This window comes from Bradysia coprophila, unplaced genomic scaffold, assembly GCF_014529535.1.
Source record: "Bradysia coprophila strain Holo2 unplaced genomic scaffold, BU_Bcop_v1 contig_297, whole genome shotgun sequence".
Classification (NCBI taxonomy): Eukaryota; Metazoa; Arthropoda; class Insecta; order Diptera; family Sciaridae; genus Bradysia; species Bradysia coprophila.
Genome location: NW_023503555.1, coordinates 4,093,922 through 4,120,888, shown reverse-complemented (window position 1 = coordinate 4,120,888; position 26,967 = coordinate 4,093,922). Strand labels below are relative to the sequence as shown.

Here is a 26,967-nt window from a genome sequence, read left to right as displayed (position 1 = left end):
TATTCTTTGTCTATACATACCAGAGTGGTTTTTTTTCGTATGTCTGAAAATTTCAATTTCAAACCGCCTCAAAATATGGTATTAATTAGCTGATTCCAAAAATATGTTTTTTCTAATTTTTGGAATCATTTTAGTGATCCGGAAAAATCGTCAAAGTTTGTATGGAAATATATGGGAAAAATTTTTTTACATACAAACTTTGACGATTTTTCCGGATCACTAAAATGATTCCAAAAATTAGAAAAAACATATTTTTGGAATCAGCTAATTAATACCATATTTTGAGGCGGTTTAAAATTGAAATTTTTAGACATACGGAAAAAAGCCACTCTAGCTGAGTGTAGACAAAGATTAATGGCATTGTTCGTTCCTAGACTCATGATATGATCACTAAATGCAAATAGCATAACTTAAGGACAATTTTTGATCACAATCAGACTTTAACGCCGTTCGTTGAACTCGAAACTATGAAAAAATTGGTTAAGTTTGGGCAACTCTTTACTTCGTGCAACTTCCTGGAATGCAACACAATTTTTCTGAGGTTTAGTTTACGTGGGATGATAGTGAGTGTGTCCAGCTACAACACCCCATAGTCGGTTTCACGGAAATGTTCTGTTGCAGGCCAGCAGTACTGTGCGAAAATCGACCATACTTTCATTGTTTACTCCCGAACGTACAGTGGCACCGACTCGTGCCTATACTCTAATGATAGGTCTTTTAGAGGCGCACATTCGCACAACATTTCAACTTTTAAAAAATCGTCTACCTCGAGTTAATACTAAAAAAGTGTTTTCCCTACCCTATGACATGTGCCTTGAATTTTACCAATTTACACCAAAAGTACACAATTAATAGCAAAAAGGAAAAGATACGTATTGTCTAGAATTGAAAGACGAATCCAACGCGCTATAGCTCGCCCGGATCGCCGAACCCTTGTTTTCAAATTGGTTCAAGTTTTGGCGATATCACTCTTAATTCCTACTTTAAGTTCCTAAAATAGGAGGCATTGTAGACCGCCCGCGGCAGCCCTGTTTCCGAAAATATCTAGTGAGTCTAATTGGTTAGATGGAGGTAGTATACTTCTATGGATGGAAAAGTTTACAAATGAAATTGACATCTGTTTTCCAGCTCTTACAAACAAAACTTATACTTTTTTATAACGAATACGTTTAAACATTTTTATAGCGAATCGAACAGTTACATGGCGCGGCAGTGGTAGAACCGTATAAAGACGTATATGAACATTTGTTTGTATTAGTGGATCAGCTGATAATATAGCTAGAACTGTAAAGTGGTATCTTGGTTCGAAGTGGATGGTTCGAGACGTGGTCGAGAACCTAGTTTACGACACCAATAACGAAGATGCCACTTTACAGTTCTAGTTTCATATATCGATTGCCTGAAAGTTCGCTTGCTCTACCGTAAAGTGGACTTTACTTACACTAGAGATATAAGTGAGAAGTGATGATATATATGTGATATATGTGATAATGATAATAGCTAAACTTGGGAGCTTCTGAAGTTTGTGCGCGAAATATCGTGCGGTAAAGTGCACTTCGGTTGTTCTGGCAATTGTAGTTGCGGAACAAGCCGAGGGCGAGTGAAGTATTCACACAAACCATGAGCCATAGCCATTTAACAAGAAATTAAGTAAGTTATTTTACGTGTTGGTACTGTAAATGGCGCTTCGCTCATATGAAATATGCATTTAAATTGTCTAATCGCGTAACACACATTACGACGTAATGATTACGTACGTGGTTTTTTATTTTTATTTTGACTAAAGATCAAGTGAGGTATTCTTTTGAAAATCCACCTATCAAAATCGGACCCATTTCGTCTGGGATGGATATATACATGGTTTGATAGGTCTTTGCCAGTAGACCTCAAAACAGGCCTCACACAGTCTCGAGCCACACCTGATTGCTGGTGGAATTTAGTAAAAAAAAAATAGTGATTTTTATCCGAATTTTTTGGCCGTTTAAAATGATCGTTTCGGTTGAGAGTGGGCTCGTTGGAAAGCTGAGCTTACGTACTTTCGGGTCATGCCTAGTTTGATTAGATTCATTGATATATGTTTCCAAAAATTTACAATAAAAATTTTCAAAATCTGTGTGAACTTTAAACAGGTCTGGGCTGGTACTGATGACGCTTAATGTGAACCTAACGTGCTAGTCGTAACACGCATTGTCTAAGCTTTCCATCGATACCTCATTTGCAGTGCTGGTGATTGCTGGCGAGTTTTACGAGTAGCGGTTGTACTAACATAAAATTCTGTTATGTCGGCAATCACCAGCACTGGAAATGAGGTACAAACGGAAAGCTACGTAAGCTATGTTACGACTAGCATATTAGGTTCACATTAAGCGTCATCAGTACCAGCCCAGACCTTTCTAAAGTTCAAACAGATTTAGAAAATTTTTCTTGCAAATTTTTGGAAACATAAATCAATGAATCTAATCAAACTATGCATGACCCGAAAGTACTTAAGCTCAGCTTTCCAACGAGCCCACTCTCACCCGGAACGATTATTTATAACGGCCAAAAAATTCGGATAGAAAACACTATTTTTCCAACTTCGGAGATCTTCCACCAGCAATCAGGTGTGGCTCGAGACTGTGTGAGGCCTGTTTTGAGGTCTACTGGCAAAGACCTTTCAAACCATGTATATATCCATCCCAGACGAAGTGGGTCCGATTTTGATAGGTGGATTTTCAAAAGAATCCCTCAGTACGAAATGATCTAAGGGGATAGGAAAATCATCTGCTAACGACAGCAACGGCAAAAATAAGCGACAACATACAGTACGGTCCATGCAGTCTTATGTATGTATGTTTCAGTAAATGAAGTAGAAGATTTTGTATCAAACATTATTCGCTATTTTAGAAATAAGAAGTAACAGATTGAACGATGTGATTGCTACAGATGACTACCGTATCTAAAAGTGTAATAGCCAGTAAGATACGGTTTTCTCAACACCAGGCATTATACCATAAATGCTGCAGCATTGAAAACTTATTTCATATGAGAGATTGTGCCGAGCACGTCGCTTATTTAAATTATAGTCTGGTGCCAGGCATTGATTCAAGCAACGAATCATCTTCAATGTCATTCAATGATGAGAAAACACTGTATACCAAACAGGAAACGGGACCTTTATGCAATATCGAAATTCTTGGTATAGCAGCGACATCTGTTGTCCAGAAAATAAGTTAGCGACATATTCTACTATTGTTTCAACAACGAAAAAAATATTTCTTCTCCTTCTAGTACATCGACCTGTCAAACATATTTTCGAAAACAACACTTTTGAATGTTACTTTCTCAAGCTCAAAACATTGCACAAAACATTTACCCATGGATGAAATTGCATCAATTAAACCGTCCGATGTAAAGAGAGACATTTACCGTGGCATTGCTGAGTGTACAAAACGTGGCCTCGTCCACAGTGCAAAATGGTTAGCCGGCATGAATCACGGTCTGTCAACCACGGAACGAATATCACCGTCTCAATGTTTCCAAGACACAACGTTCGGCATAGCCGACAACGAATTCGACGATTATATGCTGGCAAAGACGTTCTTCGATGTACAGGAGTACGACCGGTCGGCATATTTCACGCAAAATTGTGAATCGGCTGTGCCGAAGTTCCTGCACTTGTACGCCACATACATGTCGAAGGAGAAGAAACGATTGGACAATTTAACGGATACGAGTCACATGAATCAAACAGGTTGCATCAAAGAATTGGGTGAATTGTTGACCGTACTGAAGGCAAGATACAGTCAACGATCGATGGACGCGTACCTGTTGTATTTGTATGGGGTTGTGCTGAAAAAATTGGATCTTAACGATTTAGCCATCACGGTTCTGCTGGAATCGGTGCACGCCGAACCGGTGCTGTGGAGTTCCTGGGTGGAATTGGTGCCGTTGATTTCGGATCGCGACAAATTGGCCAATCTCAATTTGCCCAACCATTGGATGAAGAACATTTTCATCGCTCACACGTACATCGACTTGTTTCTGAACGACGAAGGCTTGAAGATCTACGATCAGCTGCAGAAGTCCGGTTTCGTGAAGAATGTCTATATTCAATCTCAGATCGCGATCGCTCACCATAACAACAGGAGTGAGCATACCACAAATTCGCAGTGTGCAATTCGATGATTCATTGATCTTGTCTCTGTCGTGATTTTCAGATGTCGAGCAAGCACTGACGATTTTCCGAGAACTGCAAGAAATCGATCCGTATCGTCTGGACACACTGGACACCTACTCGAATTTACTGTTTGTGAAGGATCTGAAACGGGAAATGGCTTTTCTGGCACACAAGGCGGTCGAAATCAATAAATATAGACCGGAAACGTGTACGGTCATCGGAAATTATTACAGCATTCGGGCCGAACACAATAAGGCAGTCGTGTACTTCCAGCGGGCACTGAAGCTGGATCCAAATTACCTGTCCGCATGGACATTGATGGGACACGAATTTATGGAAATGAAAAATACGAACGCGGCCATTCAGAGTTACCGTAAAGCGGTTGGTAAGTCTATAGAAGCCACTAATGCAATCCGGCCTGTGTTTAAAAACCAACCAATTTCTCTTCTATCAAAATCAGAGGTAAATCGACGCGAGTATCGAGCTTGGTATGGACTGGGTCAAGCGTACGAAATTTTGAAAATGCCCTACTACAGCCTCTACTACTACAAAATGGCACAACAGTTTCGACCGTACGATAGTCGCATGCTGGTCGCATTGGGTGAGATGTACGCAAAGTTGGATAAAAATGCAAACGCCCTGAAGTGCTACCAACGCGCCTGCAATGTCGGAGACATCGAAGGTACTGCCATGTTACGTCTAGCCGATTTGTACAATAGTATGGACGACATCGAAAGCGCTGTGCCGGCGTATTTAAGTTACTGTGAAGATGAGAAAACGATTCCGGATAAGGCGTCGTTGTGCCGGGCGTTCAAAACCTTGAGTAACTATTATGAGAGCATCAAGAACCATGAGAGAGCCACATTTTTCGCGTACAAATGCATCGAATACGATGAGGTGAGTGTTCTTTGGGACCCATGAATGTTCGTGTTTTTAAAGCCGAGACAAACCAATTTTTTTCCAGACGAAAGCCGAAGGATTGTCCTTACTAAAAGCCATCGAAAACTGCCGAGCAAGTATGCCGCCACGAGCTGCTGAAAGGTCACCGGAAGGTAGCGAAATATCGATGGATGAAAGTGATGTACAGTTTAATTATGCTTCAATGTCAACGGATCCGTAAAGATGTTTCGTAGATGAATTGGGCAAAATAAAAGGACAGAGGGGCTGTCCAGATTGTATTCGGATTTTTGGTATTTCCTCCCTATCTCGCATACATTTTCGTCCCAATATCCCATCCATTTCAATGAAGATTGCACAGCAAGGATGACAAAAAAATGGAAAAATGATACCCCGAACCTGGATTTATAGTTGCTGTTCACTTATAATTTTGTGTAAAGTGACCGAGTTGGGTTAGTTGGTGCGAGTGCCATAATCGAAGAAGCGCAAGCAGCAATACATTGACAATGCAATTCTGAAAATCCCAACAGACTTCCACGGAATATTAGACGTAATGAGGTGAGGATTTTTCGTTTTTTTAAGAAATTGGCTCGTTATTAGAAAACAGAGTAGAGGAAACAATTGCTTCAATGGGAAAACAATTGCTTTGATAAGCAAACAATTTCTCCGATTTCATTGAAATGATTCATAAATGATTCAATTATCATCGACATTTCGCTATACGTCTATTAAGAGCATGAGCAACAAAAATCCATTTCATGATTCGGGGTCTGAAATGAGGTCATTTATGGATTTTTACTCGAGTTTTTGTTCCTTATAATTTGCCCATAAAAATCTAGAGAATTTTAAAAACGTCAGAAAAGATGAACTGGACCGAGACTAGAAATTCTTCTTGAAGTTAGTACGAAGTCAGGCAATGCCATCTCTCGCAGTTCGGTGCCAGAGAGAGTGGGAGAGAAAGAGCATTGCAAGAAGAATAGCAACTTGTCTCGGTCCAATTCCTTTATCCTGACGTTTTCCAAATTCTCTAGATTTTTATTGAAAATTATTGATTGTCGAAGGCCAAAATTATACCGTAGAATGTTGACGAAAAGATCTTAAAAATCCAGAAACGATCGTCTACATTAGACTATTGCTTCACAATAACGGCAGAAACAATTCGTCCTTAGAATTCTTTAATCGAATTCTTGAAACTATGATCATCAAATCATAATAGGGTATCCAGACAAGTTATTTTTAATCAAAGTAAAGCATAATTCTAACTCGAATTCTAAGCAAAAAATTGTTCGACTCCGAAATTAACCAATTTTTTAAATCAGTTAGTCGAAGCTTCGAAACTTTCAGTCGCCGTTAACAAAAGTACGAAGTTGTGGATCCACATCTTCGACTCGACACTGTTCTAAGACATTCTATTGATCGAATCCTTTTTGAAATTGCCTTTTGAGACGTGAGACGTTTTAGTGTACGCTTTTCGAATCTTTGAGAATTTTATTTTCCCCAGAAAAATGTGACCGAACATTTAGTTCTAACCGAGGTTCTAACAAAGTACGAAATCGGTGTAAAAATAACTCGACCTGAAAATTGAAGTAAGGCCAGATAATTTCATAAGTACAAACCTGGTCTGGCCTGAATTTCTTTTATTTAAAACTGAAAATTTCACATAATCTTGCCGCTATATCTGAAACCTGACCTGACAGAACGAACCTGATGATTATCATGAGGTTTCAAGTCAGTTCAGGTGTTCAGGTCAGAATTGAATACAACAGATTCAGCTCAAAACAGGTTTCAGGTAACTCAGGTCAGATTCAAGTAAAACCTGTTTCTACCTGACCTTAATTCTACCGGAAAGCTCGACCAAAGTACCTCTTATCGCGACTACAAACGGCCTCAGTCAAGTTTTGATCGGCTGACAAAGTGCGGTTATTATTGTGACGAAATTAATTTTATAAAAACAGAATCTGCGCATCTTAGAGATAAGTCGTAGAATAACTTTCTTGCTTGGAATAATGTTCTACGCCGAAAGAAGGTTGGAATAGCTGTACGTTATTGTTCTGTTGCGACGTGGGAGTTGCTAAGAATTGAAGGGAAAATATTTGAAATGAACGATTTAGCTGTGGGCTTGACTTATGTCGTTTCCCTCTATCAAGAACGTTTGACTCTCCAAATTATTTTTAAAAAAATCCTTCAAAGAAAATCTGTGAGGAAATTCGAGCAAAATTCATGCAAATTGAGGAAATCGATTAACCGAAAATAGACCATGTCGTTAACTGTGTTATTTCAGGTATATCACTGAAATATTTGTTTGATCAATAAAAGCATAAAAACCATTTGCATTCTACTTATTACAAAATTATCTTTCTCAATCGATCGTTGGTACGGAATTTTCCCAAGGTTCATTCAAATGTTGCTGAAACACGAGATCCACAAGAAACGACAAGACAAAGTCCATATTTCCATGTTTAAAATCTAAATTTTATTATTTTCGACATCGTAAACACAAAAAAAAATTTGTTCCCTAATCAATACGTGTAATTTAGTTGTACCAGGGGATAATTTTGGTTTTTCATTTTTACAAAAAAATCCATGAGTTATTTGGTGTGTGCACTGTGGGTTCGATTGGTTTTTTTTATATAGTAAATTGATGATGACAAAAATGATTATTTTTCCTCAGGTGTTTCATTAAATACGTTCAAATAATTTACGAAAAATGATCAAACTGTTACGGTTTGTGCATTCCATCTTTGTTTGAGTCATCACTTTTCGGCACCCTCAACACCAGCTTGAGTCATTAGATCAGCAATACTTTTCTCGAGATCGTCTATTCGATTGCCCATATCGTCGATACGGGTGATGATTTGATCGGACATTGATTGAAATTTGTCTTGGACGTTTTGGAGGAGATTCTGCACCTGTAAACGAAATAAACCGATTTTGTTAAGTGTTTTCTCCTGATTAATTTACCATCAGTCTAGCGACAATATAGATACAAATTGTCAACAACAACAACAACTATACAAAATCAACTCACGTAAATGGTTAACTCCTGCATATTTTTCGGATCCACGTTACTGTTGAGCGAATAATGTTGCTCGGCATCACTATCAATTTCCGATTTGAGGTCAGACATAATTTTTGTTTACTTATTTTACGCCTTAAACAGCAAAAACTCCGTTCGATTTAGCACGATAAACAATACTTTTTCGGTGTGTGTACTTGACAGATCAAAGTCAGAAAGTTGAATGCGGCGCATATCGTTGTTTTTCCGTGTCGCTTTTGCGAATAAAAATGGGCGAAGGTTGTAGTAGATGTGCGTTCGTTAGTGCGCATATTTATTGGCACAATTCAAAATCGACCAAACTTAAAGTGAGTTGTCATGCTAACGGTTGAGGGCTGCATAGATGGTTTATAATTCCAGGATTGACACGGTGGGGCTGAACGAACTTTAAATAAACATGTCGACTTCCATCTCGGTTCTTTTCATAGCTGAGTTAGGGGAGGCGTGTACTATCCAACGGCACATGTTGCAGGCGCAACCGCTGAGCCGTTTCTGAGAACTAGGAATATCGTCGCCTGGCTCCGTGGAAGTTGATGGACCAGTGTTTGAAATTGAAATCGGTAGAGGGACAAATTCTAAGAACAATCATGTAAAAATGATTGCTCTCGGTTATTTGGTCGCAGAGCAATAGAAGCGGAAAGTCGAAAATTCCACCTCTTCAAGGGGTGATGCCTCCTCGCCGAAGTTCTCGATCCAGCACTTTAATAGCGTTTCTAGACAAAGTTAATGTGCTCTTTAGAATGGCAATAAATTTTTTTTGAAAGTGGTCTCTTTTGGTACATTTTCAGAAAAGTCACTTTTTTGCAACCCTCGGTGAACTTTGGCTACTCCCATACCTTGCCGGTTGGAATATGTCAACACGCCATACCTTGTAACAGTCAGCCTGAAGTCTAAGCTTTCCAATAATACCAAATATGCCATGTATGATTCTCAGCAAGAACTATTTATGATAAAGATTTTGCGTCGAGGTCGGGCTACTAGCAAATTTAGGGTCATTGAAAACCTTGAAGAGGTCGAATTTTCGACTTTCCGCTTCTATTGCTCTGCGACCAAATGACCGAGAGCAATAATTTTTACATGGTTGTTCTTAGAATTTGTCCCTCTACCGATTTCAGTTTCAAACACTGGTCCATCAACTTCCGCGGAGCCAGGCGACGATATTCCTAGTTCTCAGAAACGGCTCAGCGGTTGCGCCTTCAACATGTGCCGTTGGATAGTACACGCCTCCCCTAACTCAGCTATGAAATGAACCGAGATGGAAGTCGACATGTTTATTTAAAGTTCGTTCAGCCCCACCGTGTTGATTCATAATTTGAGTTTTTAATTAGACAGGTCGACTTTTTGTTCCACACCAGGCCAGGAAACACAGTTTTTGGTGCACAAATGGTAGCATAGTGCGTTGAATATGACTCGATGTCCTTAGTACGAAACTGTTAGACTCAATGACTCAATGTGATTCCTCTGCAGCCCCTAAAATCTAAAAAGATGAACATGACAGCTATTAGTGCGACAGGTGTGTAGGGTGCAGTTCGAGGAACCACTCCAAAGGTCTTCACTGCCTATCTTTAGTACAATATCGAAAGAAGACCAAAATTACTCAGGCAATGCTTACCACCTATATTATACTAACAATACGTAGTGGAGACTCATGAAGTGGTTATTTGTTATTAAGTGAAACATACTAGACATCAAAATCTGAAGTGAAAGCATTTTTGCTCATGTTGTCTACAGCTGGGCTTGAACTAGCAACCTCTGGTTTATAAATCCAGCGCCTATCCAACTCGACCAACGAGACGAGCAAAAATGAAGTCATTTCAGATGTTTATGTTCCACATTTAACGTTAACCACTAATGCCAACAATATTCATGTCATTACTAGCTCACAGGCTCGCATGAATATTGTTTGCCACACATCAGTAACTACGCTGATCTATCCAATACATTTCGTTCTCCATTCGTATTTCACTTTTTGATTTTTGATTTTTTTTTTTGTGAAGCGGCTTCTGCGACACCGCAGACGTTTTTGGGTCCAAAGGATGTGTATTTCATACTCTGAAGACCATTTGTGCACATTCCAAAAGTGTCAGACTGTTGCCTCGTGTTAATTGTTATCAGAACAAAGTATCGCTTCATTAAGAAGCAACTCGTTGGAAAGTCCTGGCATTCGTGTCATGTTTCTGCAACTATTTTGGGAATATTAGTTAAATCAACGTAAACAAGTTAGTTACGAGTACCCTGCCAGTTACGACAAAACCAGAGGGCTCGTAACTGAACTGTTTACTCTAGTGAAGATGCTCTGGACAAGCTGCTGAACGGCTTAAATATTTGTTTGCATGCTACATGCGTCAAAAAACGTACTTTTTATGTTTCAAGCACTCTTTCGACGCTCTCAGCATGTAAAATCCATTTCATAACTGGGGACAAGAATGAAAAGACTCTTTTTCGTGTGTTTATTGAGCTCGGCTTCGCCTCGTATCAACAAACTTCACAAAAAACCTCTACTTAACATTCTTTTATACCTTGTTATGTAGATAAATATTTCAGAAGTATTACTTTTGCACATACAGGAAAGGGCAATCCAACCGCCTAAGTTTGATTCAGCTGATAATCAGATTGTACACTCGAATACAAATAAAACTGGTTACCTGTAAGTCGAGAGCCCACATACATATTGCTTATTTCAGTCCTTCATGAAGCTACGAGTTAAAACATCTGTCTGCTTCGGCACTTTGTCTTCATTGTCTTTTCTTTTGTTCGTTCGAATATCCAGTGCTCGTATTTGGTAGTTGTACCCCTAATTCTCCTCTACATTAAATTTAAAGGAAATCATTGAGTCCATCGAGTTCGAGTACCTTTTAAAAACGTAAGAACGCTTAATGAAACAACTGCATTTTAATGTTTTAGAATTTTTCATTGTTAATTTCTCACATTTACGTAAGAAGCATCGATACTTGTAGATGAGATGAGAGTCTACAGTAGGATGTTTCGTATTGTATTCTGGCAACTATCTTTTTACAAAAATCCTTTTGAAAAATGTACGTAAGACAACAATAACCACCACAAATGGAAAAGGGATTGTTGTAAAAACATATCAGCAAAAATACAGTACCTAATAAACGACCTAATACGTGCTTTTCAACAAAGGATGGGGAAATTATTCCGATTTATGTCATGTAACTTTCTGGCACAAAAAATTTGTAATACAATGAAAACATATTCGAATACAATGCACTTTTGTGACTGTCCTCTTGATCCAGATAGTCGACAATAGACGAGATTGGATAGTACTTAACACAGATTTCTGGCCGCAAATAATTCTGTATGTACTTGGAATGCCTCATATTAACCACAGATTCGACAGCTTCCGGGAAAAAATTGTCAACAATTTTGCTGAACAAAATTTTGCTGTTCAACAATCGAATCACATTGCCTCGTCTCACATGCAATTCCTCCATAAAATAAAACAATTTCGGATGCCTAGCATTGCTATTGTTCGACCACACATAGATGAGACCCTGATGCCTCAAATACTTTTTAATTTCCTTCCGCTGATGTTTGTCGTGTATTTCCCGCGACAGATTGTACATTTTACTGGCCATATTCTCGAAACAATACAAATTTGCATTACTAGGCAATCCAATGGAGTTTCCAGTCAATTTGAATTCTTGAAAATTGTAAAAGAAATGATCGCGATGACGACGACAGCAGAACTTGTAAATCAGCATGTTCTTGATCTTTTCGGCCGTTACTCTGATCTTGTAGTTGATGTGGAGAGCGGAACAGATGCGATCGAACATTTGATCGATTTCACGTTTCGGTAGATCGCCTGGTATGCCGAACACTGTAACGCTGTTGTTCCTCTCTTTCCTATCCTGTGCGTCGCGGAAGATGGTAAGAACCGTAGTCATCGGGTTCTCACATTGTGTCCGTTTAAGTGCTGAATAAGAAATTGGTTGAACGTTAAATATATCGACGAACAACGACTAGTATTGAGACTTAGAACAAGTATATTAAGATAATAGTTGGACTAGCATGATTCAGCATCATCCACTGTTCATGCATCAGTCACTTCACGTAAATCAAATGAATTACATCGACTGGTACTGGTACACCTACTAGTTAGTAGCCGAAAGAACCTATGATAATCGAATTGTCATTCAGGTCACTCCTCTCAGCTTAATTAGAACAGTAAGGTTAGTCACATTATTGAAGGCAAAGAAATTTGAAGAAATGAGTTAGAAGACTTTCAGAGCAAAAGTAAATTTTAAAGCAGTAAAATGTCGGTCACACAAGCGTATTATGAATTACCTGAGGAGTCAAGAACACTCGTTTCTAATAGGGACGTAGCCGCCAAAATTTTTATTTTTGCTTGAACTGCTAGCTTTTCTATGGCTTCTTGGAAATCGTCATTTACTTTGGAAATGAATTCACCTACAACGAGAAATCGGTTTTGTTGGTGACGAAACACGGTAAAGCATAATAAAATTCGTAAAAGCAATAAGATATAAGGGGCAGAGACTATGATGACGGCACCAGTCTCCAGACTTTACAATAGTTGAATTGAACACCTATTGTTCTTTCATTCAGAAGAAAGTTTATCAATGAAAGAACATAATTTACGACTATTGGTAAATATCTGGAGACTGGTATACCCACCCTAACGTCTTAGAAAAACGAAAATTATTTTACGAGTATTTTCATCTTTAGTTGGATGAACTTTTTAGACTGACTCTTCTTTTTATAACTTCAGATTGGATGCGTCGAGACCATATCCTCTAGCTAAAAAGGGGGTTTCTTTAGCATCAAAAAACCTTAATTTTGCAAACGGATATCATCTGTTATCGGTAGCGACGAAAAAATCTAAACTCTGATTAATGTGGCCTTTTTACATAGCAAGAAGTATGATAAAACAATTGAAATAGTATATTTTTTAGCACTTTCTTGAAAATGCTTAAATCAAAAGAAGTAATAGATTTGACAATTCTATACGTAATTCTATGCCTACCGTCCATGAATGGTTAAGCAACAGAGTACTTACATAAAATACCACCCGAGTCTGTAGTTGCAAATCCGCGTTCCCAATTGTAGGCTTTGGCCAACAGTTCATTCTGTTCTTCTGTCGTACGGAGCGGATAGCATCCTATGTGCAAATGTGAAGCCTTCGATGGTGTTCCACTCAAAACATTTAATTTTTTGCTATTGCAAAATAGACACGAAACACTATTTGCGGGACACTTATTGTATGTATCAGTAGCAGAGAATCTAAGTAGCACTTTTGGAATATTGCAAATTTATTATTACGAATTTTTAGTAAAATTTAACCCTGATGTTACCCTTATAAAACGGATCATTCCAGTCAAATTGCATAACGGATTCCGATAAACTCACAACTTAAATGCAATCCATCCAACTTAACTTCACATAAAAAAAATAAAATTTTTAAGATTCGCCCAACATTCGCATCACTACCCCGATGCAGCACACTCGTCAACGATTCACAGAAAAACAGAAACTGAACCAAGAATTGCATTTTGTGGTACCTCATCGACAAAGAGGGCAATTTTTATGTTAGAATGCGATAGTGTGGTAATTAAGTTTTCTCCGTGAATTATTATGGTCGTTCGAAAGAATGCTCACTCGTCAGAAGTCAGAACACTAATAAAAATTGGAATATCTTTGGGTTTGCAAATCACGTTCGTTATAATAATGCATTCTTCTATGTAACGATATGTAAACATCCAGCCCATTATTATGATGTTGGCAATTATGTTCGCATAATTAACTTTTAATATTTTGCGTTAACAATGAGCTATAGGCTTATAAAGTAAACCCAAACAAAAATTCGACACACTCAATAAATGTTGTACCACAACCAAAACGCATGTGTTTCAGTATTTTCCAGCAATTTTATCCATACAGAATAACCATCGACAAACATAAATGTATTACGGTCGGTAGTATGATGTCAACAACGTTTTTTATATACAGTATTTTCTACAGGCGCCTTTCAATTCACCTGTTGAAAACTCATGCATCTTGTTGCTTTATTTGAATGTTACAACTTTGCACCATATCAATTGTGCTATTTTATCTGTCTGTTACTGTTAATTTAAAGAATTTAGAGAAATACAAAATTTTTTACTTCATTAGTTTAAAATGGACTTTGCAATATTAGATCTAATTAGAAACAGTTCAAATTTGTATTTAGGAGACAACTGTCATTCACATGTTCCTTCTATCTCACCACAGGCGCACCAACTTCTCATTTCTCTGTAATCTAATGATTGCTGTAAATGACACAGCAAATTTCTAATCAATTTCTACTCAAATTATCTCTTTGGTCTTCGACCTACTAATACTGCTAATATCTGTTGTTATCTTCTAATGTTGAAAACAAAACATATGAATCACAGTTCACCTAATAAACCTCTTGCAACCGACACGGCATATACAATTAAAGAATCTGTTACTTCTGTTGTTTTGATACTGTTCCTTAATGTAACCCTACAGAAAATCTATTACTTCTTTAGTTTTAACATAGATTTAGCTATATAAAGCAGCACTACAGCTTATCACTTATTCTTGTCGTGGTTGTCGATAACAGATGACTAAGTGTTCCTAATGCTTTAACGGAATGATGCTCTTAAAGACAAGTCCAGTGATGCAGTTAAGATATTACGCCGATAAATAAATATGGTTTTGCGCCGAGGATGAGCTGAAAGCTGATTTGTCCTCCATAAACGGTAGTAAAACAACAAAACTAAAAACAAATTCCTCGTCTATGATTCCAACTGTGTTACGCAATTCTTATCTTGCGTTATCAGAGATTGAAGCTCAATCTGAACTACCGAAAATTGTCATGAATTCAATGAAAATATTCGAATTCAGTTGTCCATTACAAGTGATGAAGACATGATTGCAGTAATAGTTGCGCTGTTGGTTGTTATTTACTCGGTCATAATACCATTAACAAAATGGTACCGAAAACGGGCGGCTCTTGTCCAAGTGATTGATAAAATACCTGGGCCCAAGGCTTATCCTTTGATTGGCACAACTTACGAATTTTTTGGAGTAGATAGGAAGGATCTGTTTAAAGTGTTTAAAGATGTAGTCAAAATCGATCCGTACATTGCCAGATCTTGGATGGGACTAATACCAGAAGTAACGTTAATGAAGGCAGAATATGCAGAGGCTGTGATTAATTCGCGAAAGAATTTAGATAAACCGTTCTCTTACAATTATATTAAACTTTGGTTAGGTGAGGGATTACTGACCAGCACCGGCGATAAGTGGCACAAACACCGCAAAATCATAACGCCAACTTTCCACTTCAGCATTTTGGAAAGCTTTTGTGAAGTATTTGCGGAGAAATCCAAGATTTTGGTGGAACGGTTGAGCCATCACGCTGACACTGACGCTCCGATTAACATTCACACGTTTGTGACACGAGCGGCTCTGGATATAATTAGTGAGTCTGCGATGGGAATAGAAATTGATTGCCAGACACAACATCAAAATGAATATGTGGATGCTGTCTACGAAATCAGCGAATTGATCATGCATCGTATTCTGCGCCCATATCTAGCACCTGATATAATATACCGGAATACGACCAGTGGAAAGAAATTTAAGAAATGTTTGGACATCCTACACAATTTTACAAAGGACGTGATATTGAACAGAAAGGCAGCTAGAGAGGAAAATAAACGGAAGGGAGTTGCACCCAAGAAAAGACAGGCGTTCCTAGATTTGCTTCTCGACGCCAATGAAAATCAAAATTTGTTGACCGATGATGATATTCGTGAAGAGGTTGACACGTTCATGTTTGAAGGTACAAAGAGCATCGCTTCAAGTGCCTCCAATAAATAATTTGAATTTTTTTGAAGGTCACGACACCACTGCAGCAGGAATTTCGTGGACACTCTACGTACTCGGTCTACATCCGGACATACAGCAAGCGGTCTTCGACGAACTGGATCACATTTTTAAGGGATCGGACCGACCAGCTACGCTCGATGACTTAAGCGAAATGAAATATTTGGAACGCGTCATCAAAGAAACTTTGAGACTTTACCCATCGGTACCATTCGTTGGTAGGATATTAAGCGAAGACGTCCAGTTGGATCAATATACATTACCCAAAGGAACCATGGTCACAATTGCCATTTATTTCCTACATCGTGATCCAAGATTCTTCCCTGATCCAGAGAAATTCGATCCGGATAGATTTCTACCGGAGAACACCGTATCGCGACATCCATACGCTTATCTGCCGTTCTCAGCTGGTCCGAGAAACTGTGTCGGTCAGAAGTTTGCAATGTTTGAAGAGAAATCCGTGCTCAGTTCGATCATCAGGAATTACAAAATAATTTCCGTTGAGACAACTGATGAGATCGACTTAATGGCCGAATTGATTTTGCGAACGCATAACGGAATCAATGTGAAATTGGAACGACGACATGTTTAATCTCGAATCGGGAATCGAAACGTCTGCACAAAATGTTTAAAAACAAAAACAAGCTGAAGATATAGTAGATAGGCTGATTAAGGAATCGTGATTCACTGTTTTGTTATCAATATACAGACCTGCATGAAGGGTTATCAAATTTTGCAAATTTCAATTAGTCCAAGTTAATCCTTCTGTCTACAGATAAAGTGTTGAGTCTAACACTATGACTAATTCTCAAGCCTTTTCTTTCCTGTTTCGTTTGTGGATAAAGATGAATATAACACAAACGAACCACTTCAAATGTCTTCACGGGATGGAGTGTGATGAAATCAATTTCTAACATTTTCACTGTTCCTTAATTTCGCTACGAAATTATCAAATGTTCGATGATTCTTATACAATTAGTGTCACCGATTTGAAGTTATGATAGTGAAACATGTTCGAATTTATCGTTCCAAGTTCTTCGATTGCACAGTAACAATCTTTTGGTGTACGCGCTACATTACCTTGAGTACTCTCATCATCATTTAAAGTGTTTTGTGATTTGTTTTACAATTCATCGCATATCATAGATTGAGAGTACTTTCGGCATAATAATAATCGGTACTTTCTAGCTGCGTGTAATTGGCATCGTTTTCATTTTGATTGACTCCATAAAACTTTGTTTCATGAGTGTAATTGTTCATCGGTTTTGCATATTGATGGAATATTATTTGCGGATGCAAATGTGAAAGTCGAGGGGGAAACCATGTTGCACACGGAGAAAGTGAGTTTCGAAAGTGATGCATCCAGAAGGAAATAGGACATGCGGAAGAAATAGTTGAAAAAGAGCACGGTATTAGGGTCATTCCATCAGGACGTTTTCTGGTATTATGGTCTACATCGCAAGGCTCTAGGCGCGCTGGTATTTGGACTGATGCTAATATTCGTTTGATGGTATCGTTGAATTCGAAGTGACGACTGAAACGAGTTGCACTGAATAGGCAGGAAAGTCCATATGAATGCCATTGGAATCGACTGTGGCTTTTCCGCACTTGCATTGATGTGGAACACAAACGTCAAAGCCAAAACGAACAGCAACAGATATTCTAAATGTATTGTTGTCCAGGAGTGTACCGATCAATTTCGATGGTAAAACGTTTAGAAAAGAAATTCCTGAAAATTACCAAAATTCCTGAAATTCTTGAAAATGCTCAAAGTTCCAAAATGCAAGAATTTTTGAGAATTAAAATTACTCACATCAAACGTTTGTGCCTGGTTAATTCAATGAAAGTATAGGTATATGGTCTGATGTCAAAATTTGTATGGAACGGAGGAAATAGCGATTTTATATGAAGAAACTCACCTCTCAATGATTTTCATTGAAAGGTGAGTTTGTTTATATGAAATCGCTATTTCCTTCGGCTTGTATAGACAGACCATACCTGGCCATGTCGATATACATTGAGTAAGTTTCAGATCGACCTTCGCCACTTACTTCCTTCAATTTTCAACTAGTTTTCTTAACTTTTAACAGACACTTAGCATATCAGCAGTTTTTCTATCGGATCTATTACTTCATTTGTTCTAAGTTTTTTCAATAGATTGATTTCAAATATTTTACTTCATTTTTTTGAACATGCGTTTTGCATTATAATACCGCAATCCAGAGACTTACGTTTATTCAAGAACTTGTTATCGATAACACATGAAAGCCATTTCATTTATGAACTTTTGACAAATTCTCCGTTGTGAACTAAGAAAGATCGAATAATCCTACCGCGAAAGCAACAAAATTATAAACTTTCGATGGACTCACTTGCGGGTAAAAAACAACCGTCCAATGATATTTACAAATCAATTGCTGAAGCATAGTCAAGATTCGACATGCATATCACTCAATTATCGATAATTGCTTTCGATATTATCGATAATTTTGAGCGTCTCCTATGCCTACAGTCAAACATTAATTTCTCTACAATGAATGATTACGATTGATCTTTGTAGGACAGTTTGCAACAGCGTTATAACAATATTAAGACGATTGAGCATCATCTCTTGAGTCAGAATATTCCCTCACGCAGGGACTAAACTAAGGAACATCGCAGGTGGGAATTTTCCCACCTGCGCCCCTCTAATTCACACCTGCGAATACAGATATGCCCACAAGAAAAATTACAATTACCTGACTTGAAATAGTCAAATGAATGTAATTTTAATACAAATTTTGCCTGCGGCGCATTGAACCTAATTGAAAAATGGCATTGCCGATATCAGTTTTTTTTTAAATCTTTTATCATCATTTAGATGGAGATACAGATACAGAATCAAAGTATTTCACATTTGTAGCTTTCACTTTCATAAAAACTAAAAAAAATGGAAAGAAAATAGGCATGTAAAAAGTGACACTAAAGGAACTAAATCATTCGAAAGGTCTTGGCCTAGAACTACTTTCAGTGAAGTGGCGTATGAAATTCTAAAATGGAGTTATTAAAAAAATATGAATTTTGTTTCTCATTTATTTCTCTCTGGTGTGTTAACGCAAAAATCGGTAGAAATTCTCAAAAAATGTCTGTATGGAGGGTAAACAAAACATCCGAGACTTTTTTAGATTTTTTGGACGCCTATTTAACGATGAAAAAATTCAATATTTTTTTTCCATATGCTAGACAAAATGTGCTACTAGCGTTTTTGGTCACTTGATTTGTCTTCATGGAATGCGCCTACATTATGTAATTTACTCAGATTTTTTAAAATGGCGGAACACACCCTAATTTAACGAAGAATATTTCCAAAAATTCTGCAAAAATCACAAATGTTATAGAAACTCACCAAAAACTCACCACTATTGTGATTTTTAGGGCTGATATTCTACCAAAAATACCTTTTAGTCCAGTAGACCGATAATTATCAGCAATTTTCTGGAATTTGATTTTTAGGTCATATTGTGGACTCATTTTCCACAGGTAAAAACACCCCTAACATGACCGAAAAATTAAATTCCAGAAAATTGCAGATTATTATCAGGTATGATCGGCAACTTGACGAGACTTTACATTTTGACATTTTGAATGATTTTTTGGTTGAAAGACCCTAGACTTACGGTCAGGGGAATAATTCCCTTTAAATCGTAAAATATATTTACGTCAACGTCCTGAACGCATGATAATATTTTTGGATTAAAAATTAAAAGATTTTGTGTTTAGGCGCCCCTTCGAAAAGTTTCCCACCTGCACAGAAATCCTTATTTTAGTCCCTGCGCCTCACGTAACACGTGTTCATTAGAGAGGGATTCTTTTGAAAAACAGCCTACCGAAATCGGACGCATTTTCTATTGGATTTTTTTATATATATACCTAGAAAGGACCTTGACCCTAGAAGCCAAAACCACTTTCAAAAAAATTCTTCGAATTTTTGGCTGCTGAAAGGTGAGCAAAAACCGAAAAATTGCAATTTTCTTACAAAAATTTCTCCAGTTACACGAGCCGTACAGGGTCGTCATTATAAAGGTGATAACATGTACTATTGAGCCGAATAGGGACTTGATGGTTTTAAAATTCATCCACACTGAAATATGTGCAGTTGAAGTTTTCAACCGACGACTTACACTGTTCTTACAGAAATTTTTCGAGGTACACAAAACGTACATGGTCCTGTGGGGTATCATTTGAAAGGTAATTTTATGTGCTTTTAGGCCAAATAGGGACTTATGGGGTTTGGATGCATATGCGATGAAATATGGGCACTTAAACATTTCAACTTCTATTGAGGGTATTGATATGAGCTGTTTACTACTTTGTTAACCTGGTATTCATTTGTATACTTCCATACGAAATAATAATAATCGAACAATATTTTCATGGACAATGTCCGACTCGAAGGCCATCGCTGATTTTTGCGGTAGTGACGATAAAAATTTCCACAATCTATTTTGCCCCAAGAATTTAAATTTTAAATGAATTCGATGAATTTTCAAAACAAGGTGAAAATTTCAAATTTTGTTGATACGAGGCGAAGCCGAGGTCGATAAACACAAAAAACGTGACATTTCATCTTCATATCCCGAGTTTTGTACTGTAAAATACTTTTTAAGACTGTCGAAAGTTCATGAAATTCGAAGAAAAGAAGGATTTTCGACACTTAAAAAAGGACATTTAAATAATTAAATGCAGACACAAGAAATGTCACTTTAGCGAATCATAAGAAAAATGAAAATTCATTCATTTAGCTCCGCTTCAAATAGACTGACAATTAAGGTTTTCTGATGAATTTAAATAAAAAAAACATATTCAAAGCGGAGCTAAATGAAACTTCATTTTTCTTATAATTCGCTAATGAGATCCGTCTGCTAGGTCTTCCCAGAGCAATGGATCGCGTAATTGAAATATTTGGCTAGGGCCTTTGAAACAGATAGGTGTCCTAGGGCATTTGTCCATTTCGCCCCCTCGATAATATGGCACTGCTGTTCGTGACTATTCGTCAATAACTCGGGATCAGCGACTTTTTAATCCTCAAAACTCATACAATCGTCGATGTATGCTGATGTATAAAAGTTGTTTTTATATCCAACGAGCTAAACAAACCACACACATTTCTCTGTGAAAATATCGGCGATGTATTTCATCTTCGTAATAACAAAACCTTTGGCTAATCGATCAAAAAAAATAATTATTGTTCCATCAAGGCATAACAAAATCCGGTTCCGCATGTCGCTAAGACACATTTTCCAGGTAAATTGACTAGATGCGGTTTATATCTGAAACACGAAAAGTTGAATTGAATAAGGCACCTTGTCCCAAAGTCCAGCGCATAATCTTACACATTTTCAACATCTCCATTACCGCAATTGCCGTGCTCATTCCAACCGAATGTATACATCTGGCCCCTATCCGTGACGACAAGACCATGTTCCGCACCCAAATGGAAATCCTGGAATTTCTCAAACAGAACCAGTCGAATGGGTGTTCGAACGGTCTCGATATACAGTCCAGTATTCCGTCCCAATTGGCCGTACGTGTTTCGACCCCATAGCAACACATCACCGGTCCGGAGCAGCACTCCATTGTGTTTCCAGCCGCAGAGGATCTTATCAATCTGATGGCCAAATTTCACATGATCAGTTTGGCCGTACTGATTGTTACCGTATCCGGACACCGAATTGTCTGGGTGCACTAGAATCAAATGGTTCTGTCCGCAAGACAGTTTCTGAACGTCTTCGCCTATTTGTGTGAATTGTGTACCGTTGTGAACGATTACTTGGTAATTACTGGAATTTTTGATATCGTCGAAATGGCGCAACTCTCCCACAAGATAGGCACGACGGTTCGCCGTTACGATCACCGAACATCGAAATGTGAAACTTATGCTAATGGCTTTTTCATCGTTCGGCAGTGGAAGCAGGACAGGTGTCGTTACGACTTTACGTTCCGTCGATTGGCCCAATTGACCATACAGATTCGCGCCCCATACATACAACGAACCATCCTCACAAACTAAAGCAGACTCGTGCCATCCGCAATGCACTGATTTGATCAACTTGTTCTCGAAATATTTGCTTTGAATCGGTTGCAGTACAGATGAATCGGACATTGTGCCATTACCCAGTTGACCCTTCGAGTTCCATCCACAAGAAAATAATTTGTTGTCGGATGTTTTCAGAAGAATGTGTCCACCACCGGCGGCCATATGATCCACCGATTCGGATTGATCGAATGCTACTTCTTGTGGCGTTGTACACATTTCACTCACAAATCCAACGGATAATTGGCCGTGAGAATTGGCGCCCTTAATTATTTAAGTTTTGATTAGTTTATGGAACAACAATTCAATGGACACATTTTACCCATGAGAACAGTTTGGCCATTGCACAGTAAATTCTTAATTAACGCGAATGAAGCGAAATATTTCTCAACAAGTTGTCATCAAAACAAAATACTGTCAAAATAAACATATGGACGAGTGTGTGTATCGTGTTTTTTTATTAATGGTACACACGCATTCCATGCGGCCAGTAAGAAGTTGAATTAATAGTTCAGAGATGGAAGTAGAGGCAAGGATTTGGCGCAAAATTTAAAAACAATTTAAAAATCTAGGAATGAAGAAAATTCGAGAAGGGAGTGCGTTAAACATTCAAAATGGAAAATGAAACACAAATTTTGACAATTGAGACATGTTTTGTTAAACAGATTGTCCCATGATCGTAGTTAATTTATTTAACACAGATTCCAAAAGTCATGTGAAATGTGTGGAACGCGAGTGTCTGGTGTAACAGCCCTGCAACGACATTGACGTTTGATTTGTTTTTGTTGAGGCCATTCACAAAGTGCGCACGCTAAAAATGACGAATTTTAGACCTCCCTCCCCCTTGCACGCGAAAATGTATGAACATTTTCCCCTTTGGAAGAGTTTGTACTTTGTGAATGACCCCTTCAGGTCATTTTGATTAAAAACTTTCTTTTGCTTTTCTGTCTTAGAAATTAGAAATATCTTCGAGCTTTAATAAAAATGGGACAGTATAGATCGTATGAAAAGAAAACTTGAAAAAAAAAATATTTTTATCAAGTTGACATTTAACACAATCTGCAATGAGTGTGTTTAACAAAACCCGTCTAAATTGTCAACATTTGTGTTTCACCACCTTCCTGATCAACTCAGAAGCATCTTCACCTGGCTCTTTCAGAACCTCGGACTAACTAATGTATTGCTGAATTATTGGGTTGCAACACATGCCAAAACTTAATACTAAATAACGCAGTTCCAACAACATTATTACGCCAAACGTCACGGATGCAACATAACAAATCTTATATTCCCGAAAGTTGGGCTCCGTAAAGTTGGTGATCAGCTGAGCATTTGTATAAACTTTTATAATGAGAGAAGGAAATATAATTTAGACCAGTATTTTGACTTGCCTTGGGCATATGTCTAAAATTTAAATGAAGATATGCAATGACAAGTACCCCAAGGCAAGTTATAATGAACTGGTCTTTGGATCTCTCTCTCTCTCTCTCTGTCTCTCTCTCTCTGATCATAACAGTCAATTACCTTCAGTGTGTATATACTTTAGTGTCAACTATGTAGCAAAATCGGTGTAAAATAAGTGATGAGCGCTGACTAATTTACTCTTTTATATGTAAAGTACAAGATTTTATACAAATATGTCGAAAATTACCACATCACAAGAAGTTATAGATTCCATATATATGATGGTCATCTGTGAATGGTATCAATGTGTCTATGTCGTATGTTTATCCTATTCCTATATGGTATATCCTATAATTAAGGAAATTATTTTACTCTAAGTGTCCCGTAAGTACATCAGTCACAATGTACATTTTCTGCTTGCCATAAAAATTCAAAAATCCCTGTAGAACAAATGATTCAACGAACCGCTTGAAAATTTTACATTTGAATGTATCCCAATTTCTATTTGGTAAATCCTTTCAGGGATTCAGGGATGCCCTGGGTGATTTTTTTTTTTGACTTTTTTGAAAATGTTTCTCGACAATTTCGTCCGGGAAAATTCGAGAGAACGTAAGACAATTCAATGAAATCAATCATAGCAGGTATAGAGAAGGACAAGGTAGAAAGATTGAGAAAGGACATACACTAAAATGCAGTATGTAAAATGCAACATTCAACATTTTAAATTATGGGTATGAGATTACCTAATGTAATCTCGATTTTTCTTGATCGTGAACAATTCAAATGAAGAAATTGGATTTTTACTAGATTTATCGATCAATGAGGAGTAACAGGCAAACATAGCTTGAGAGAAATTTTAATGGAATTAATTGAGTGCGCTCTTAATACATGACTTTCCAACAATCTAAAAAACAATGCCCGAAGGGCATCGTCCTCTTTAAAAATCTAAAAAGTAGGTAGGAGTGTTCTGTGGGGTGATTAGATGTGGAAAAGTCGGCTTGAGACCTAGGTTAGGGCCGAGGCCGAACCTCGGACCTAACGATTTTATCGTTGATTTCAGTAGTGCTTTTGATGCTGATTCAGGAAATGTGGGTCAAAATTTTTTTTTATGCGTCGCTTGGCCGCTAGGTGGCTTCAAAGTCGGAATTTTTGAAAGTTAAAATAGGTGTCATATCGCGTAAAATCAATAGATTGGAGTGAAATTTGTGTCTAAAGGGTTTTTGATGTCGGCGCTTCCAATAAAATACATTTGGGAGCGGCCAGAAGCCTGTGAGCGGCCACAAATAGCAAAAAACTGCTTTTTCTGACAGTTTTTCTCAATTTTCTCTAAAATTTGTCGATGGATTTTTTTGATATGCACATCAATCGATAGCCACTGTAAATACCTATCGATTGATGTGCATATCAAAAAAATCGTCGGAAGCGTTTTCGAGAAAAGTCGAAAAATGTGCCAAAACATAGCAACAACTTTGACGTTGCTACGGCGACAAGATGGCGTCGTAGAGTTTTGGTCTCTTCAGAGAAAATGTTCACAAAAGAAAGTTGAGGGGGCTCCTTGAACAAAATTTTTATGTCCGAGGTCAGTAGATCGATTTGAGATTTTAAGTCACTCGATGTTCCAAGAGTCTCAATGTGCGGCACTAAAATTTCATTTTACAGTAGAGATCTTTATGTCGCTTGGATTTTGTATACAACAATATCATCATAACGCATCGATTCTAAGTCAAAAATCTATTTCCCAAAGTTTGGACCGTCAATAATCTGATCTAATCTAATGTAAACAGTTGATGCTGGATCATTTTCCTAAAAGAATTCGAAAATTTGGATGTGCCTGTTTCGATGCATGTTTATGAATTACATTACCTGCGAAAAGATAAGGCCTATCGATTCCACAACATTTCGTCATCAAACACTAAATATTTTATATTAAAATATTCGAGTTTTGATTTCAACTCTTACGAAATTCCATCAATACAACGAACCATTTTGTAAACATCAACAATATTTCGCTTTTTCAATACGTCAAAATGGCAGTACTGAACGTACTAGATCAAGAGGTGTAAAAAAATCGTTCATTTTTGTGAGCGCTTAAATTTGAAAAAGTTCATACTTCACATGCAACGGGATACTGACTGATTGTTGTACTACTTTGCCATTCAATATGTTTAAGTTGAGATACACAAAATTAACATTGCAAATTTTTAAGTCTATGTAAAAAAAATCAAATTTTTACGGTAATTTGCTGTGACGATTGTAAATTGTTTGACACCATCTATTTTACTACACTTTCAATAATTTTAAAGTGAAATGTTTGCTTCGGTTCAACTGAATTCATCCTTTTACAAATTGTTATAGGAAAGCAGTTTTACCTCTTAAAATCTGGAATGAATAGATGGTTTCGTGGATTGACCTAAATTTTAAATAATCTTTTGCGACGTCCGAACGGATCTTAATTAAATGGCCACGTTACCCCGTTACATGGCGAATGAATCGCATAGGTTATAAATGTAAAACTTCTTGAACCAATTTTTCAAAGATTCAGAATTTTCAGTCAATTTTTGAAATTAAGAATCATTTTCAATGTTCATGATGTAAAAAGTCGTTAATGGTTAGTACTCTAAATTATGGAGCGGTTATCCAAAGAAAGAAACTACATCTAATGATAATTATGCAGACTGTAGTTTTTGCACTGGGTCAGTAATGCAAGAGTGTCTGCATAAAAAATTTTCACAAACGATTTATCTATCTCATGAAGAAAAACTAGGATGATGGTTAAGCAGCTTTTGCTGCTTAGGATGTCACTCCTTTTGAGTTTACTACTGTGTTTGGACCATCAGCAACGAATGAGATATATAAGAGACTAGTTTTGTCATTGAAATGACGCTCAGTATGAACTCAAATAGAACAGTTGTGTTCTTGTACATATTATTGAAGCATCAACATTTCGGCATATCGTGCCAATCGTCAGTCAAGTCATTCAACTTGATTCAACATTTTCGCTACACTGTAGGACATTTCCCTTAACAAAAAATTATTTTCCTTCCAGATACTTATGCAGTTTGTCAGGCGCCCACTTTCATAGCTAAAAAGTTTTGAACTTTGTTAACTAAGTTTGGCTGGTATAAATGTGTCACTTTCTTTAACAGCCGTTCAAATGAATAGGCTTTCTTTTATAGAATGTCTATGTTATCCCCATGTTTTTCCTACACTGCACTGTTGTTGTAGAAGTTGCTTTTTGAAATCACAAAAAAAACAGAAATAAAAAAAAAAAACAAAAAAGTCGACCTCTCACAATGATTGTATGATCTGAATCTCATCCGATTAACATTTTTTCGACTTGTACTTGATTAAGCAGACCAATCACATTAAATGAAATTTATTTTAATTATGGTTTTGAGTTCATTACGTGGACATTGGGTTAAATGAAAATAAAATCACAATAATGCGCGTACCGTTTCTTTCCACTTAATTTAAATGTAACAAAAACCGAGTACACCCATCACA

The 26,967-nt window shown here is 37.4% G+C and overlaps 5 protein-coding genes across 5 annotated transcripts; 2 read left to right on the top strand and 3 right to left on the bottom strand.

Moving 5' to 3' along the window:
- Positions 1-3,274: 3,274 nt before the first annotated feature.
- Positions 3,275-5,343, top strand: LOC119078516 (cell division cycle protein 23 homolog). The gene is made up of 4 exons (XM_037186079.1): positions 3,275-4,129; positions 4,200-4,544; positions 4,620-5,056; positions 5,124-5,343. Exons 1-4 carry the CDS (start codon positions 3,358-3,360, stop codon positions 5,277-5,279), a joined length of 1,710 nt encoding a protein of 569 aa, XP_037041974.1. The 5' UTR covers positions 3,275-3,357; the 3' UTR covers positions 5,280-5,343.
- Positions 5,344-7,797: 2,454 nt separating this feature from the next.
- On the bottom strand, positions 7,798-8,306 carry LOC119078552 (heat shock factor-binding protein 1). Its single transcript, XM_037186123.1, has 2 exons — positions 8,085-8,306; positions 7,798-7,965 (listed from the first exon to the last, which is right to left on the bottom strand). Exons 1-2 carry the CDS (start codon positions 8,181-8,183, stop codon positions 7,810-7,812), a joined length of 255 nt encoding a protein of 84 aa, XP_037042018.1. The 5' UTR covers positions 8,184-8,306; the 3' UTR covers positions 7,798-7,809.
- A 2,921-nt stretch (positions 8,307-11,227) lies between these two features.
- Positions 11,228-13,334, bottom strand: LOC119078543. Its single transcript, XM_037186112.1, has 3 exons — positions 13,150-13,334; positions 12,420-12,542; positions 11,228-12,048 (listed from the first exon to the last, which is right to left on the bottom strand). Exon 3 carries the CDS (start codon positions 12,017-12,019, stop codon positions 11,276-11,278), a length of 744 nt encoding a protein of 247 aa, XP_037042007.1. The 5' UTR covers positions 12,020-12,048; positions 12,420-12,542; positions 13,150-13,334; the 3' UTR covers positions 11,228-11,275.
- Positions 13,335-14,993: 1,659 nt separating this feature from the next.
- Positions 14,994-16,674, top strand: LOC119078519 (cytochrome P450 4C1-like). Its single transcript, XM_037186082.1, has 2 exons — positions 14,994-15,942; positions 15,998-16,674. Exons 1-2 carry the CDS (start codon positions 15,024-15,026, stop codon positions 16,576-16,578), a joined length of 1,500 nt encoding a protein of 499 aa, XP_037041977.1. The 5' UTR covers positions 14,994-15,023; the 3' UTR covers positions 16,579-16,674.
- Positions 16,675-21,130: 4,456 nt separating this feature from the next.
- Positions 21,131-22,536, bottom strand: LOC119078530 (ultraviolet-B receptor UVR8-like). The gene is made up of 3 exons (XM_037186096.1): positions 22,382-22,536; positions 21,359-22,323; positions 21,131-21,295 (listed from the first exon to the last, which is right to left on the bottom strand). The coding sequence occupies exons 1-3, from the start codon at positions 22,400-22,402 to the stop codon at positions 21,208-21,210; spliced, it is 1,074 nt and encodes a 357-aa protein (XP_037041991.1). The 5' UTR covers positions 22,403-22,536; the 3' UTR covers positions 21,131-21,207.
- Between the last annotated feature and the right edge of the window lie 4,431 nt (positions 22,537-26,967).